The sequence below is a fragment of the Passer domesticus genome, chromosome 3 (assembly GCF_036417665.1).
Source record: "Passer domesticus isolate bPasDom1 chromosome 3, bPasDom1.hap1, whole genome shotgun sequence".
NCBI lineage: Eukaryota > Metazoa > Chordata > Aves > Passeriformes > Passeridae > Passer > Passer domesticus.
The window spans coordinates 30,864,048-30,881,423 of record NC_087476.1 but is presented as its reverse complement, the minus strand read 5'-3'; the positions used below and the strand labels follow the sequence as shown (position 1 = coordinate 30,881,423).

Sequence of the window (17,376 nt, the reverse complement as noted above, 5' to 3'; positions counted from 1 at the left end):
AATGGGGCTTTGTAAAACTGCGGTGTGCTGTGCACTGCAATTGTCTGGCTGGATGAGTTGGTGTTGCTGCCATTGCGTTAATGGCATTGCAGGCAACAAGCAAAAAGGGACTTACAAGCACTTAAAAATAAATAGGAAACATCATCTGGAGAAGTAAGGAACTTCAAAGCACTAAGGAGGGGAAGTGAATGAGTCATGCACCTGATGTTAGTTGGCATTCTCAAACATCATGTGAATAGGAGGATGCTGAATACCTATGTTTCCGAGGGGTGTACATCCTGAAGAGCTTCTGTTTATTACTACAAAGCTTACTAGGAGTGAGGGGAGATAGAGGACTCTGTTACTAAGCATTCCAGTGCTGGGTAAGGGGTTAGGTTTTCCACCTCAAGTTAGATTATGCATCATTGGCAATTTCTTTTTTATATGGTGCATGCAGAGTTGTTTATATTAAATCTACTTTTAGAAACAGATATGGTATAGGAGGTGAAAGAATTCCATAACATAATTTACTCGTTTCCCTCAGAATAGGGCTGATTTTTTCCCTGAACATCTTATATTGGCAAAACTGCTCCTTATTGCACCAGAGAGAATTGTCTGAATAGGGAATGCATATTCAGCCTCATGAGTTACAAGACTAAATGGGTGACATTCATCCTTTGCAGACACCCAGTGCCTGTCCTACACACAGTTTAAGACTGATTATGCTCTCCGTATGTGACAAGATTCATCAGTCTTGATCTAGTTTCCTGCACAGGATCTATTTCAGCCATGTTGTATAACCAAACAGAGATAAATGTTTGTTTTCAGTGTGTGCATTTGCAGATATTAAGAATTTAAGATATAGTCTTTTAAAATAACTTGCACAACTCTGGAACTGATTTATAGAAATATCTCATTTGTAGCCTGGATACACCAGAGAGGTTGTCTACCAATACTTTTATAAATGATTAATTAGAATACTTGTGTGTAAAATTTTAGGAAATGCAACATACATATTTTTATTAAAATCAATCTGAAGCTGCAGCCTCATAAACACAGCTCTCTCAACTCAAATGCATAGCAACATTTAGTCACCTAATGAAAGACTGCGGGTTTATACATGACAAAACACAATAATTAATTTCTGTAAATATAAGCCAATTTGGTAGGAAAGAAGATCATGAACTTTTCCCTAATACAAAACAAGTTTTTCTTCACTGTTCTTAGAAGGGAATGTAGAGCAAAGAACATGTTCAGAATTCAATCCAACGTACTGCTTGTGCAAACATGTCTTCATTTAAAGAGTGAAATAAGAAGAATCAGTTCGCATAGCATCCCATGCAAGTCACTTAGCATCACAGTAAGAAACAAGTTAAATAGGCAAGGACAGGTATCTTAAAGTACATTGCAGCAGTTTGCATTTACATCTTTGCCACAAAAGACCACATACACCACATGTATTTTCAGTACAAACATACAGTGATATATCAGCATAAGAGCAATAAATAGCCACTGAAAAAAACACACCTTTTTTTAAAGGTACTGAGTGGTCTGTAGGGTTTTTACAGTAGAACATGATCTTAGAAGTTAACTAGTTCATTTTTACATATACACTAATTTGCAGCAGTGCATGTATTAATTAAGTGTTTCTGAAGGAGCAAGTATCTTCCACTCAGTGAAAATAAAGTGAATAAATCTTGGTAAATTGTTGACTTCTTTTAAAGCCACAATTGTTATTATCAATAGGGAGACATAGTATGGTTTGGACAGCTGGGTGTTTGGATTTTTTTTTTTTTTTTTTTAATCTAGTTTTCAGTTATTGTAAGTAAATTTGTCTCTTTTAGTACTTGCTGGTACAACTGGGAATAACCTCTCCCCTCTGCACAAATCACACTTTTAGAGGGATGTACTCATTTACTGGTAACTTCTGTGTCACCTTTAAAAAAGTCAATTTTAAATGCTGCTGTCAAAAGACTAGGAAATACAGCTGGTGAGTGCAAGAAGTTTGGATCAGACTGTAATAATTTAATGAGATCAATGTGTTGCTAGCAAGCCTGTGGAGGTAATGTATACAAAAAGTCCCAAGACTGACAGGGCAAATCCTGTCCCCTTGAGTTACAGTGACACTAACAGCAGTTACATGTGCTTGGAGGAAAAGGTCGGAGGCAGGTGCCAGAGGAGCAGTCTGGGAAGTGGAATGGGACATGGGTAATTGATATGAAGACTGAATAACCCAGAAGCATTTGTGAACCACAGTACAACTCGGGACTGGATGTATTTCAGGGGCTGATGTGTCATCAACACTTTTTTCCTTGGCTTTTCAGCGTTTTCTTCGGGGAGGTAAAGTCTGCTATTCTCTGAGCATGCTGATACCACAGTGCCAGCTGCCAAACACCCGCTGATTCCAATCTCTAACGAGTTTCTGAGATAGAATAATTTCTCTTATAGCCACTAAAGCCTTTCCTGTCCCTAAGGGTTTGGGCCATCAGTACAGCAAAGACCAGCATTTTCTCCCACTGCCTTAGGACATGCCTCTCCAGAGCTTTGTTTACCCAGTGAGGATAGCCCTGCCAAGGCTTGCTGCTGCCAGCTGCAGGCAGTCGGTGCTCAGCCGGGTGCTAGGCTGGGTGGAAGCCCACCTGCCCTCCTGGCTGACAGAGTGGGGCTTTCTTCAGCAAAGGTACCAGCCTGGCTCCTCTGCTTGAATTGGGCCATGGGCGAGTGCAAGCCATGCAGCCAGGAGGAGGTGAGACACTGCAGTGCTGCTTTCCCCCCACCTCCTATGTCCAAAATGCTCCTTAGGAAGGGGATGACAGAAAAGTTAGAAAATGTGGAGACATGGCACTGAGGAAGCCTTGAAGATGCTCCTGCAGAACAAAGGTAACATCCGACCAGACCTATCAAAGGGTCCTCCCTGCAATGGAGGGTTGGTGGGCTTCTTCACATTGCCAAATTAAACTATATATCTGTAACTTCCACTGCAATTCCTGCATTGATTTTACAGCAGAAACTGGGGACGTGTTCTTGCCCAGGAGCCAGGTCTGGGGAAACTGAACCACTGGCTGCTCTGTCACTGTTCAAACTGAGCCTCTCAAAGCTACAGCATGTTAAATGTGTAAAAAATTGCCTATTTTTCCCATAGGAAAACCGGGACAAAGAAGCAAATTTCAGCAGTATATAAGTTTATAAAGATCCAATTTGTGATTATTATCCATCAATGGTTGCAGTTCATTGAACATACTGTACAGAACCCAAGACATCTAAAAGCCATTAGGAAACAGCAATTTCACAGATAAAAGAAATAAAAGAAACTACAAACCTGCTAGAAGATTCCCCTTGTTCTTTTCTTCAGGTGAGGGAGTGGGAGGGAAAAACATACTTGTTATGCAGATAGTAATCACATTACTTAGTTACAGATGATGTTATGTGTATGATAAACGTAAGTGGATATGTTAATTGGTGCACAACACACACGTCACATTGCAACCACAAAAACATTCAAGCAAGACTCATAACTACAATGCTTCTGGAAAAGAAACTTTTCAGGTTTTTTAACACATGCATAACATGCTTAGTACATACCACTGCAGACTGAGTTGGCAAAGCACTTAGGCAAAATGCATTGCTGACACATATATAACAGAAAGCTGTAGTTTCTTATTAGATAAGTTATTTCTGGTAAATAAAAAGGTTCAATTTTAGCACAGCAATATGCTTATTTAAAATAAGAAGTAGATGCACTTTTGAGGGACAGTCATATTTTAGAATATTTTATGTGGGATACAGCTTCATTATTTATGTAATTTTCTATCCATCCATTTATACTAGTGTTGCTTTCAGCCTGTTTGTATATGTAAAATATCAATACTTCATGTAACTTTTAATCTAAAAGCTCCTTTTAGTGTGGAGCAGTTTGGAATTAGAGTTATGGTAATGGATTACTTACGGCTCTGTTCTTGTCAACTCTTTGAAATTCAAAGATCAGCTTTGGATACCCAGCCAAACTTCTTTTTGGCTGAGCTTTTTGGCACACAATTACCTTTTTACTGTCATGTGGATGTTCATCACCCAGCTTTGAGAGAAACCACTAATTCTCTTGCACTGTCTGCAATTAACAACAGTTAAGATGCTTATCAGAGCTTTCCCATAAGGCTCTTAGCGCTCTCCTTTTTGATCTTTATCAAATGTTTTTTTACTTCCTGATCTGTGCCCCGTATTGAATCAGTCAACTTGCTGCCTTCTGCTAAACCTTTTATTGAATTATTGAAAAGTCTTGGGCTGCCAGTGCTCTGTGAATTCTCACCCAAACTAGGATATCAAATATTCCCTGTCTGCCAAACTGTGGCAACAGGTGTTTTGAGTCATCTTCCATTGTCTGTATGTATAGTTTGTCTTAGGAAATACTGAATATATCAGAAGTTATGACAAAAAGGAGCAAATTCCCCAGTGCATTCATCTGCAAAATAGCACAAGGCACTCTTTCTTTGGAAAGGTAGATCAGCAGCTACAGCCTTATACAGAGGCACAGGCGTAAACATACCGTTGAACCAAGGAACAAGCTCTGCATTAAACTTAATATTTTTCTCCTTGAGGATAATTTGGAATGAGGTGAATCATTAACCATGATGCATGAGTGGGTTGTTGGGAAAATGTTTCTAATGCCTGTGCATTTCTAAGATAAATAGCAATGATTTGTATTTGTTCCTAGGCTCCTACATGATATTGATCTGATTTGTTAGTTGAAATTTTTAATGAGAAGACTTAAGACAACAAACCAAGACGAAACAGACAAATACTAGCTCTCTATAAGCTTGAACACACACCAAAACCAGCACCAGCTGCCATATTTGTACCTACTTTGTAGGGCTGCAGGTATGCAAGGCCTTCAAATGAGGCTTCCAGGTAGCAATGGAAACTGATTTCTCATCAGCAGCATAACTACGCCATACACACTACGTGCAGGATATACGGTAAAAAAAGAAAAAAACAAGGCAAAAGGGAGTAGGGGATGAAACAAAAAATTGAAAAGCAGATTAGTAACCAATACAAGTTGTGTCTTTCTCTTATCATTCATAGCACTGATACATGCCTGAGGGGAGGAAGAATACTTTCATAATATCGCCAGGTGGCTGCCATGTTTGTTCGGCTGGCGTCGGTAGAATAAAACCGCCAGGAAGCCTGGTATGGGGAAACAATAGAAAAGCACAAAGGAACCAAGAAAATGAAGTGATAATGCCACCGCACTGACTACGGAGTGAGGGGATTTTGCTCAGACCAGAATGTGCTTGGTTAGGCTGATTCAGGAAATATCATTACAAACCTACCAAAACTTTTGTGAATCCCAGTACACCTTATGCAGTAAGATAAGACTTACTGGCTCCATGAAAGCACCAGAAGATATTCAGCACATAAAGATGCTCAGAAAAGCATTGCAGTGATTTGTTTGTGACAAGTCCATAGGGGACAACCACACAAACTTACAGTCTGACGTAAAGAAAATGTCATAATATATTCTGCAAATCATAATGAAAACTAGACAAAAATGACTTAGAAGCAAAGAGAAGCATTCTCTGTGGTTTGAAACACTGAAATTATTCATTTTGTGTTTTTAAACATTTAGCAAAAGTGAGTAACCAAAGCATAGCATTGAAAATGTGTCCATTGTTTAGATTTATAATGCATGTAGATAGTAAGATGAGCCTTGATTCTACAAGCTGGGACGTGTTCCCTGATGTCAGCATAACTATATTAATTTGTACTAGCTGAGCATCTGTGCTTCCTGTATACTCTCAACCATTAAATGTCATCTAGGTCTTGTATGGAATCTAATACCCTGTGTTTTCCTACTGTGTATCTCCCAGAAACACATCCAGTCTTCATTAACAGATGGAGAACCTGTTACTCACTTTGAAAATTGCTTCATTGGTTGATTATTCTTGTTGTCAAAAATTTCTGCATTATTTTTAATTTGAAACTCTTTGGTTTTGGCTTAAAGCCAGTTACTTGCTATGTTTCTGTCTACTACATTGAATGGTCCAGTAGGTTCCAAGACTTTCTCTCTGAGCTTCTGTGTTCAAATAATTCTCACACTAAATATTTCTTATAAGCTAAAGAAATTGAGAAAAGTATATCCATACCAAATATTTCACTTTTCTACAGCTTTCTACAGGTAAAAGCTCTATCAAATTGTCTATCTCTGCCAACAGATGAGTTAGCACACACTAATTCTACAGTGTAACTGGTTAGAAAATAGACATTACACTGATAAGCTAGAGACAATTAAAAAAACACCTGGAAACTGTTACAGGACCCAATGATATGCAGCTCAGACACATCCTGCATTTATGAACACAAAATTTTCTCCAGTCCTTGATCCATTTTTCCAATATTTTATTTGCTTTCTCCAATATTTCAGTTTCACTACAAAGTGTAGATGCTGAGTTTATATGTAGCATATTAGTATGAGCATCATCATACACAGTGATAGGATCAGTCTTCTCCTCATTATATTTATGGTTCTGTATCTAAGGACTTTAATAAAACCAGGTGTGGTAACATACTGGGAACTTGTATGAAGCTCTTGACCCTTCTTTCCCAGTCTTTCTCCTCTGGATTTCTCATGCTTCATCAAATCCTTTCCCAATTCACTAATACTGGGATAGAGACATCTTATAATTATCTGGATTCAGTTTCTAGATCAAGCTTTGTATTTATTGTATTAAAACACTTGGCAGTGATCCTTTCACACTAAAAGTCACCCAGATCATCCTTGGTTTTATTCCTGTCTGCCTGTTCTTATATTTCCTGTGCTGCCAGGCCTTGTGCCTTCAGAAAATATCTCTACCAGCAATTTTATATTAATTTCTGGATCACTGAAAGTGCTGAACCTGTAAATGAACATGTAAATGCTGAACAGCCTTCATCATGGGATCCCACAACAAACGTCTTCCTTTTACTGATTTTACTTCCTTCAATGATTTTACTTGCTGAGAGTCAATCTACAGAATCAGGCAGCTGGCTACTCTTAATTTATTTAGCATGCTATCTTACTAATATTTTGGTTGAACTGTCATAAAATAATAAGAGCTATATCCAAAACCTAAATCTATTATGTGTTTCCTCTGGCAACCAAACTTGAAAGAAGTATGAACACAGAATATATGTGTTAGAAAATATGCCAAACAGTCATTCTAAGCTAGATACAAAAGAAGTAGAATTATTTCTGTTAATTATTCTAAAAATATTAAATTTGAAATATTTAGAATTTAATAATAATTGAACAGTAATAATGGAAACATTTATTAACTTTAAAAATGCTTCAAAGACAGTCTGACATCTATCTGTACTTAGCTTGGAACTCTAGCATATTCATACTCAGCTTCTTTATTTGGATTTACTATTTCAAAAATAAAACCCAGCATACATGGCACACACAGAATACTTGGCATAGCAGGAAAATAAACTAGGACTCTAGGAGATTATTTCCTCCCTTTTTTTTTCAGTGCATCAAGTAGAGTAAAGCTGGTGCAAAATGATTCTTTAGAGTATTTTCTCAGTTTTAACTAGGACTGAAAGTTAGAAAAAGCCAATGCAAAACATACCATGCCACATTTTGTTGATTTGCACCATCACATCAGAACAACTTCAGACAATTTCAGGCAATTTAAAAATTGTTTGTGCCTACATTTCTGGCTTTTGAATTGACTCATAGTGAAAGCAATTCTCTGGGCAGGACACTTTTCATCTTCACCAAGAATATCACTCACTGAAATAATCTAAACCCTGTAGTAGATGAAAAGTAGCTTAATATAGGCAAGAGCGCTGTGCTGTCAGTTGGGTTGTCTAGGGATCAATTATCTTTTTCCAAACAGCTTTCTGACTGCAGGCATGCATTTGGCATCTTGCCTCTGTTTCTTTAGCGTGGATAGAAAAACAAAAACTACACGCAGTAATGCTGTGTGTCTTGTTATAGTTTGTCTTGATGATCTTAAAGGTCTTTTCCAACCTAAATGAATCTGTGATTCTGTACAGAATTATGGCAACACATAGCAGTCTCTGAACAGAGTAATTTCATTAAACTAACCAGTCTTTAAATATTATTTCCACAAAACTTTCCAAATGGAAATAATAAGACTTGTTCCAATATGTACTTTAAATCACCTGTGATTATCTTTTTGGTGATTTCATATTTACCTGAATTAAACTTGCAGCTGGATTCCTTCTTTTCTCAAAGTGTTTCTGACGATGCTGTTCCTGCACTTTCAATGCAAATCCTGAGCCAAGGATGCCCTGCAATATCGTTTTATCAATGTGTAGGTAGTCTTTGAACAAATATACATAATCAATTACAAAGATTCTGTGAAGACGTTACACCATATGGTTGCTTCAGACAACACATTTATGACCAGTGTATGACAGTAGAAGGCCCCTTTTCCTGGTGAAGTAGGAGATTTCTTACATAACATCTGTGGTGCTACGAATGACCACCCATTGCCTTGTTTTGTGCTACACTACGTTCCTGCAACTACCAAGGGCCATAGAGATAGATATATATTTATAAAATCAAGCATGGATATTCAGAGGAACTTGAGTCAAGAATGAGAAAATGACCACCTGACAGGTATGCCAGATATATATGGACATCAAAGTCCACATCTGGAGTACTTATTAGAACTTTTGTTATGAAAAAGCTAATTATGAAACTTCTCCTCTTTTAGCCTTTTACCTTTGAGTGAGATAAATTTGATTCTAATGGAATAGATCCAAAAATTGAGGATGTTTTCCTTCTTGACTTGCAGGGATTGTAATACTTTTGCTGGACATGTCTGCATTATAAGGAAGAATATTTCCACTTGATTCTTAGTCAGGATAAAATACTATAAGACGTGCAAAAGTTTCCCATATACCTCTTCTTTTACAGACAGATTCAGCACTGAAGTATTTATGAGGAAAACTAGTATCTGTACATAGATATGACATGAGGAACAAAAGTTGTGGCATCTCTAATATGTAAGGGTATTCCTCTTTTCATTGTAGTGCTGCTAAGACTAGCTTTCTTGTTAGTGGTGACTAGGTGACAAAAGGAATTAATTACAGTAGATGTCAATAAATGTCAAGGATTCACAAACAGGTAATGGGTTATAATTGTAATGCATTATAGTATGTCAAAGATACTGAAATACTCTTTATAGCTAGAGTAAGAAATAAATGCAGTGCACCAGATGATTTAATTCTGTTGACAAATGCAGATTTTTTTATCTTGGTTTATCTATATGGTTGAAAACAAATGAAGTATTATAACATCCATGTATATGAGATAAAGTGTATGAGTATTAAAATATCAAAAGATATTGCACTGGAAACAGTACAAAAAATACAAATGCCACTTCTCTTTTTATATTTATTCAAAACTAATAAAAAAGGAGATTCACTCAAAAAAAAGAGAATTTATTTTTGAAGCTACATTATATTTTAGTCATTAGATAATTCCCATTTCCATTGGATAATTCCCATTTCCATTTCTTGAACATTGATATAAACAACATAAATAAACTGTAATTGTTATTTACAATTACTCACAGAAAATGAGAATTGCATCTTTTGCATTCAACATCATTAACCATTAGTTGATTTAAGGCCTTCTACTACTCTCTGTTGGTAGCTTGTATGGCCATACAAAACATGCTATTAGAAATACTATTTTTTTCACTATAATCTAAGTTAGAAAGACATATACTCTGCTTTTATTTTTGTTTTGTTTTGAAAAATTTGAAAGAAAAACAATAATATATGTCACAATTCATAACAAAAGGAAGGATTTTCAGCTTTACACAATAGTACATAACCTAATTTAGGGTTATTTTCCGGTTTTGTCCATGCCAGAGAGACTTCCAAAACTAAAGCAAGGACACCAAACCTTTTCTTTGGATTTTGGATGCACTTCACTAGTGTTGTTTCAGAGCAAAAAGCCTTAAAAAGTTGTTCTTCATGTAGACAGTTTCCTTCAGCTTTTAGTGTCATAACAGTGGCAGGACCTACAGGAGTTTCTATTATTTTGTATTAATTTTATAGGCATACTCACCGCAGGTAGTGCAAAGAAAGAAATGCCAAGTAGAGCAAATCCTGCAGAAAGCAACCTTCCAAGCCAAGTAAGAGGAGTTTTGTCCCCGTAGCCAATGGTTGTCAATGTGATCTAAAATGAAATGAATGAACAACGTGATTTACCAGAAGTCACTGACAGATTAGTTGCAGATTATTTACATTGCATGAAGCATCATTTCCACTAATTAATCCAAGACATCTGAAACATATAGCTGTTTCTAAAAAAAAAGAACATAAATATACTAACATTGACACTTTTCTGTGAAAATGTAGTACTGTTTATGAATAAATAAAACTGAGATAAATAATAAATGTGAGAAAAAACACCTAAATAAGCAGTAAGTTTAAAAATAATGAAAAATTACATTGATCTCAAATTTGAGGCAAATGGTAGGAAATATATAAATTGGGAAGAAAAAAAGTGTTCTTTTCCATAGATGTGAAGGTGTTTCTCCTATTTTCTACAGTAAAATATAACTGTATGTATTTGTCTAACTAAAGAAATACAAGTTATATGGAGATAATGCTGGAAAAATATAGGAGGGAAAAAGTTGATGCCTGCAGATGATATAAAGGCAAAGGAATTGCAAGAAGCAGCTGCATTTTCTGTAAACCCATCAGTACGATTTGAAGTGAATTATCTTCTGAAACACAAAAAACAATAATGAAAAGCTGGGAGGGACTTCAAGTAAAGTTTCCCCTTCCTCATGACAGGCTCAGATATACCTACATCACTCCTGACATGAAGGTCCAAAGGTTACTATGCAGCAGCAGAGGCAGAGATACCTCGGGCTGTTGGACCATGTTAGCTCAGACCGACCTGTGGACAGGTCAAAGAGAAAGGGGAGGCAAGTTTTAGTGCAGGTGGGAGGGCTCACTGACCACTGGCCATGAGCAACGTGGCCACTGAGATAATGGTGCGTGGCTGGGGCTCACTGAGAGCATCTTGAAGGCACCAGATCAATCTGAGGACTTTCCCTGACCCAAGGAATTGCCCTCCAGGCTACTTGTTGCCCAGGAAGCACGGCAATCCCATACCTGGGGACTGGACTGGCAGAAGAGTTGTGTCTGTGTGCTTTCACAGAGTTCAGACCCACGCAGCTGCCTGGTGTGGGCAGCTGGAGAAGGTGTGGGCAGAGCAGAGGATTCCCGAGGGCGGGCTGGGAGGCTGCGGGACGCGTGCTCAGGCAACGGCACACGATGTTAAAGGACAAAGATAGACAACAGTAGGCTGAATGCCAAGGACTCCAGGGCCTGTTATTAGGGAGAACATGTGCATGGAGAATTATTTTACATCGTGTACCAAATGTGGGCAAGTTCAGCCTCAGCAAATATTCTGGCAGCAACAGATTCTTCAGGAAATTGCCTTCTAGAGACATTATTTTGCTTCCAGCTTCCTCAAAGTTCATTCCTAGGCAAGACGGCCAAAACAATTCTATTTAATGTCAGGGTCACCACGGGACAAAAGAAGGAAAGTCTTTTGGAAGTAATTAGATTTCAACTATTTAGGACTCTGTAGATAGTAAACAGTGCTTTTAATTGCTCCCATTGTTGGGAACAAGCTGCGGGTGTAATTTACCCTGAGAAAGCCACAGGGACTAAGAAAGAGAGACGAATTCAGGCTGCAGCTGAAATTTCAAGTGGTTATCAAGTCTCAAGTTTTGCAACACTAGCCCGGTCACAGACACGCCACCTTGCATGCCTATCAGGTCTCACTATTCCTTGCTCCTCTTCACTTCCCTGCCCCATCTTCTCTTCTGAGCCTTTTCTGGACTCTGGCAAGCCAATACCACCCAGGAAGGGACAGAAAATGATCCACATTTCTGCATGGTTTGTTTCTGCTGCTTTGGTCGGTTGTGTCAGCTCACAGACATGCCTAACAAGCTCCAGAGCCTGCACAAGGCAGTGAGAGACAGAGATGGAGTAAGAAGCAGGAAGGAAAATGAGAATGCAACTCTCTCTTTTCTGGCAGAGATGAGCTGGTGCAGCCATGGTCTTGGCCTGGCAGAGGAGATTGATTTGTTTGCTGAAGAAGATAATCACAGCTCTTCACATCAGAGGGCAACTGCAGAACAGTTTGAGGCTATTAAGAGCCCAAGAGGAATGAAACACTTGAACAAATGAATCCCTGAATAAAAGTTCCTCAAAATTTGTTTCCAGGCCAGTTATTGAAAAGCAGTTTGGAGCTCTGGAATGAGCCCGCTTTCTTGGCTTCTATCCAGCTCCATATCTCTGCCAGTCGCTGGAAAGTACAGAGATATCTCCTGTCTGGGCAGATGAGAGGGAAACAGAACCAAGCGTCATCTGCATATTAATGATATTGCCATGGAACTGTATTCCAAAGAAGTCAGAGATAAACTCCAACCTTTGGGACCTGACATCTGAGAGCAATCCAAAACTATGAGCAGTCACACAGAGTGTATCGCTGCAATTTTTCCAAAGAAAATAACAAGAACCTATTAAGCCTTTCCCTCAATTCTTCTAGGTATTAAGGACTTAATGGTATCAGTCTCTGATTAAGAATATCAGTGGCTTCTTTCTCACTCTGAGCTATTTTATCTCAGGATGGTCTTTACAGGAGTGTACAGGTGTCAGCACTGTGCTGTGATGTCTTACTCAACACCGAGCAAAGGGGTTTGAGCTTCATTTTATACTATCACCACACAACTAAGAAAATGTTTTCTGGACAACTTCAGGGTCCAGAAAGGTTAAGTTTGGGAATAATCCACTGCATCTTTGTAAGTGCTGCTAATGAATGACTGAACCATTGACCAGGCCTTGACTGGCATAATCCTGAGATTAAATTAACTGAGCAGGGTGTGGAAAACTACTGGATGTGAAATCACAACAACATAAGAAATTTCCAGAATCACTGATAATTATGCAAGAAGCAGACAGAAGTTACAGCTAGCATTGTGTGGGTAAGAGAGAAGTGGCCAAAGTTCAAAGGTAACTCATCCTATCCTAAAATGTAGGACTTGGGCTTGTCTGAAAAAAAAAAATCTAGTACTACTAGAGTTGTACTAGGGCATCTGAACAGGGACCACTCACAGGAGAGGCAGCAGACTGTCCAGCAGATCTCTGATGGTACTGTATGCCTATGTCTAAGCAGCTGAATCACACTCCTGCATGGCTAAAAGAGCTGAGTTCTGTCTTTTACACCAGATGCAAACCACTCCATTTTGGTTTTTTCTATAAGTGAGGGGTCTGGACAGACTAGCCAAAGCAGGCAGTGTCATCTGGCCAAGCTTAAAACTCACAATGATTATAGAACAACTGTTATCTCATTGCTGGAGCTAATAAATATGCTAATACAAATGAGGTAATATAAAAATGAATGTGATGATATAACTTAGATTACTTCAGTTAGATGAGATAGGACTCAGGAGGCCATTCTCTACATTAATATTTCTTTCTGATGTCATTTTATGTTCTCCTAGCACTACTTACCTTTTGAATTGTTACCTGACATCACTTAAAAATATAGTTTGCTCATGCTATCATTACATTAAATGGGAAAAATTTCATCAATGTTAACTTATTTGAGTTAGTCATTAGTGCCATTGTAATATGTTTTGTTCACTAACAGGTCACTGTGGAGTGCCAGAGCCCATCTGTATCCAGCTGTAACTATTGGGTATTACTAGAAAATAAAGATTTTTTAAGAGAAATCCTGTCAAATGTGTAAGAGGGACAGAAACTTCAGCTGCATTACATTTGCAGCTAAAGCTAATTAATGTACAATCTAAATGTCACTGTAAGTACCCACAGTTCTAGTTAACATCAGTATATCTCAGAAAACTGTGTATGGTTTGGTTTTGAAGTACTTAGGTTTTTTAATTGACCTTTTGTGCCCATATGGTTTTATTATTTTCTTCTGTTAAATTAATTTATCTTCTCTACCAAAGCAAATTCTGAACTTGAGCTCTTCATATAACACTCACCATTGTGTGCTGCTGTGTTAGGTAACACTGTGGAGACCCCAACCACAAGAATATTTACAGTAGTAATATTAACATGATGATTCAATAGCAGGTTGCACACTACAGCATGAAATTGAAAATACAGTAGAGTATTCATATGTAAATTTGGATGCCATATCCTGTCTTTCATTTCTGTGTATAAATATGGGCTTCAGAAATGGAATTAGTGAAATAACCGTGGCAGTGTATGGTCCTCAAGTAATCTGAATTAACGAATGGGTTAATTGCAGCGTGCCAGTGCTGCTCCTGTAAGGAGAAGCATAAGTGCCTCTAAAATATTGAAATTCAGGAGCCTTTTCTTTCTTGTACCTCTGCCATGACAAAATTCAGTCCAGAGTTTGGTACATAATCTGTGGTTTAAGTCAGAATAACTTTTGCAAATAAACAAATCAATGAGACTAAGCATTGATTTCCCCCAAAATGCCATACAGTCTGTCCTTTTCAAAAATCTGCATGTGGGTTACTCTGGCAGTAAAAACATCCATGACTAAGAAGCACATTATGCATTTCCCACATACTGTTTTACATATTGTAGAAAAAATTACTATTATTAAAATGGCAAAGACATCAGGTAAGGGGGAACACTGATTTCTAGTAAGTTTGTACACTTGCTTAAGTGCATTAAAAACTTAAATGTATTAATGTCATGCACTGGGGAAAGAAGAAAATATATAGAAATATACAATATATATTGTTTTCAGGTTTTTAAATAAAATTTATTGTTTTTCCTGTTGAAATCTAGGCAAGATTCCTGATTTTCTCAGTTGCACTACTTATATAACCTCTGAGTCATGCACTTTCACTTCATAGTGTACAAAATATTTTAAGCACCACTTTATACAATGATTATTTCCTAGCAGGGTTTTTCCTTAAAAAATTGCAGTCAGCAGGTAGTGGAGAAGCAAATTCTAAAATAAAGGTCTTGTTCCTGCTGCGAGAGCTGCTCAAGGAGAAGGATCTGGATCTAACAGGAGCCTCAGTCAGATGCCAGCGTGCAGCTCTGAGTTTGCTGGGACTTTCTCATTCCTTGTGCATACATTTCCCCATTCCAGCTGGCAGGTGGGTACAATCCCCTGCTCAGCCCCTCTCCTTGCCTGTGCAGGGCTAAGGCACACAGGCCCTTGCAGAGAGGTAGAGGCTGTTTCTTGGGAAATCAAATGTCTGAAAAGATCCATTCCCAAGAACATGCACAGCCACAGGAGGGTCTCTTGCAGGATCACATCCCCACTGCCATCCTAAAGGGGCAATGGTGTTTTCAGACTGCCAGAGCTGGGTACCCATCAGGGAGGACATCAGCATCCAATGCCAGATGCTTCACAACCTTATCAATACAGGAAGGCAAACTCAGAACTCTGCTTTTGAAGAAATGGGAAACAAACTACAGTGATGCAACTGAATACAAAACCTTTTCACGAGAAAAGGTTTTATGTGTGTTTGTACTACAGGATAAAATGTATATTTTATCAGTGATCTGCCTTGATTGCTCTAAAGCAACAAGTTTCAGCAAAATATATTTCTGAATATTTGGAAATGTACACAAAATATTTAGTAGGTCTGGCTTTTCCAAGCTCCCAATTTTGTGCAGTGATAACATAAAAGTGTAGTCTCTAGGGAAGACATGCAACAAATGACTAACCCTTAGATGAATAAATTTCAAATACATTAACTATCCCTAAAAATAGTGAGTGACCTTGACCTTAGCTCAAAACGTAGACTAAACTTCTTACAAATATTTTCAATAATTTAAGACATTCTGGAAAGGGCTTTCGTGCAGTCCCTGTGTCCATGCTCTGAGTCTGCAGATACTACTAAATCTAGATGAAATCCTGTCAGCAAAAGGTCTGAGGTGAGAAAGCTTCATTTTTGCATCCCTCTGATAAGGAAAGGTGGCAGAGGCTGGCTCAGGTCTCACACTTATTCCAAGGAAACTAATGAGTGCTCTATGTTATTGTCAGCATTAATGATCTCCCAGGTATCATTTCACTACCCAGACAGTACCAGAGCACACTGTGTGTGTTCTACTGCATCAGAAGGAAAAGAAAAGCAGTTTTATCCTGCCTGACAATAACTGCCTTAGGCTTTGTTGGGGCAGATTTCTTAAGCTGCCTGAGTAACTCTCACGTGGTGAAGAAGTCTGGATCACTATAGGACATTTTTAAGCAAAACTCCTTACATATAATGCCATTAAAAAAAAATAAAAACTTCAAACTTAGGCCTTTTTTGTTTATTGAAAGCATGGTTTCTTTAACCATATTCATATAATCCTCTTTAAGAAAAGCAATCAGGCATGTACTTAGATCCCACAGATTTCAACAAAGTAAAAACAATTGATTTGATAGTTAACCACGATCTCAAGTATACCTGTAAAAAATAACACTGCTGAAGCAGAATTGACATACTTATTCTTGGTCTTTGTCCTCAAGGTACAGAGGAAGGAGAAACAATGTCTTTTAAAGGGCACTCATGATGCTCTCATGCCAAAGCTGATGTAAGATTTTTTTCCCCTCTTTTTTCCTGACAATTTTTCCTCTTCCTGCACTGCCACTTAGAGCCCTCTGGTTTGTATCAAAACAGCTCTTTGTGGGGCCATATTACAAACTATATTACTGAAAGGCTAAGGGTTAAAAAGTACAATGCTTTCTTCTCTTGAAGGTTTAGTGGTCTGGTTTGCAGCAGAAACATAAAGAGCTGTTCTGCAGGATGGACTGAAATAATCTGTCAATGTGCAATTGAATAGCTGAAGGAGGAAGCTTCTCAGACTATTTTTTTGTCAGTAAAAACAATTCATTGAACAGCATACTAAACGAAAATCCTTAGTAGGGGAAATTCAAAGCACTTTAGCATATTGGTTAGAGAGTCTATGTTATTTTTCTGTACTTACTGTGCCCCACCAGAGAGCATCTGCATACGTGGAGAATTCAGTATTTGCATCTTTTTCCACCAAATAAACCAGGAAAGATGAAAAGATGAGTACTAAAAATCCTATGTACCAGGCTGTGATTAATTCCTAGATAAAAAAGAACAAAAATCAATTCCCATTTTATGGACTGAATAGAATGACATTTCAAGAAGGCATAATGAAAATATCTATGTAAATGCTTTTTTGGCATCTGTGCAGTTATGAGTCAAGTGCTTCCCTATGGATGCAAATTTTCTCTGAAAGTGGACAAGATCTACTCTTTTGGTTTGATGCTTCAGCAACATCCCCAAGATATAACAAATTACAGCTGCCCATCAAGGACAACATTTTTTAAAATCTCTAAAAACGGTTAGCATTAAACATGGCCTGATGTATCTGTGTTAGTTCATAATA

The 17,376-nt window shown here is 37.9% G+C and overlaps 1 protein-coding gene across 3 annotated transcripts in view; it reads right to left on the bottom strand.

Moving 5' to 3' along the window:
* KCNQ5 (potassium voltage-gated channel subfamily Q member 5) overlaps window positions 1-17,376 on the bottom strand; it is a 282,208-nt gene that overhangs the window by 31,903 nt on the left and 232,929 nt on the right. For 2 of the 3 annotated variants that reach the window (XM_064412415.1, XM_064412416.1), the window contains 5 exons: window positions 16,945-17,070; window positions 10,061-10,171; window positions 8,173-8,268; window positions 4,837-4,931; window positions 3,299-3,325 (listed from right to left, as the gene is read on the bottom strand). In XM_064412415.1, the coding sequence (XP_064268485.1) occupies window positions 3,299-3,325; window positions 4,837-4,931; window positions 8,173-8,268; window positions 10,061-10,171; window positions 16,945-17,070 (455 nt within the window). Of the gene's footprint in view, window positions 1-254; window positions 312-3,298; window positions 3,326-4,836; window positions 4,932-8,172; window positions 8,269-10,060; window positions 10,172-16,944; window positions 17,071-17,376 lie in introns of all 3 variants that reach the window. The other variant, XM_064412417.1, reaches the window with a different exon arrangement.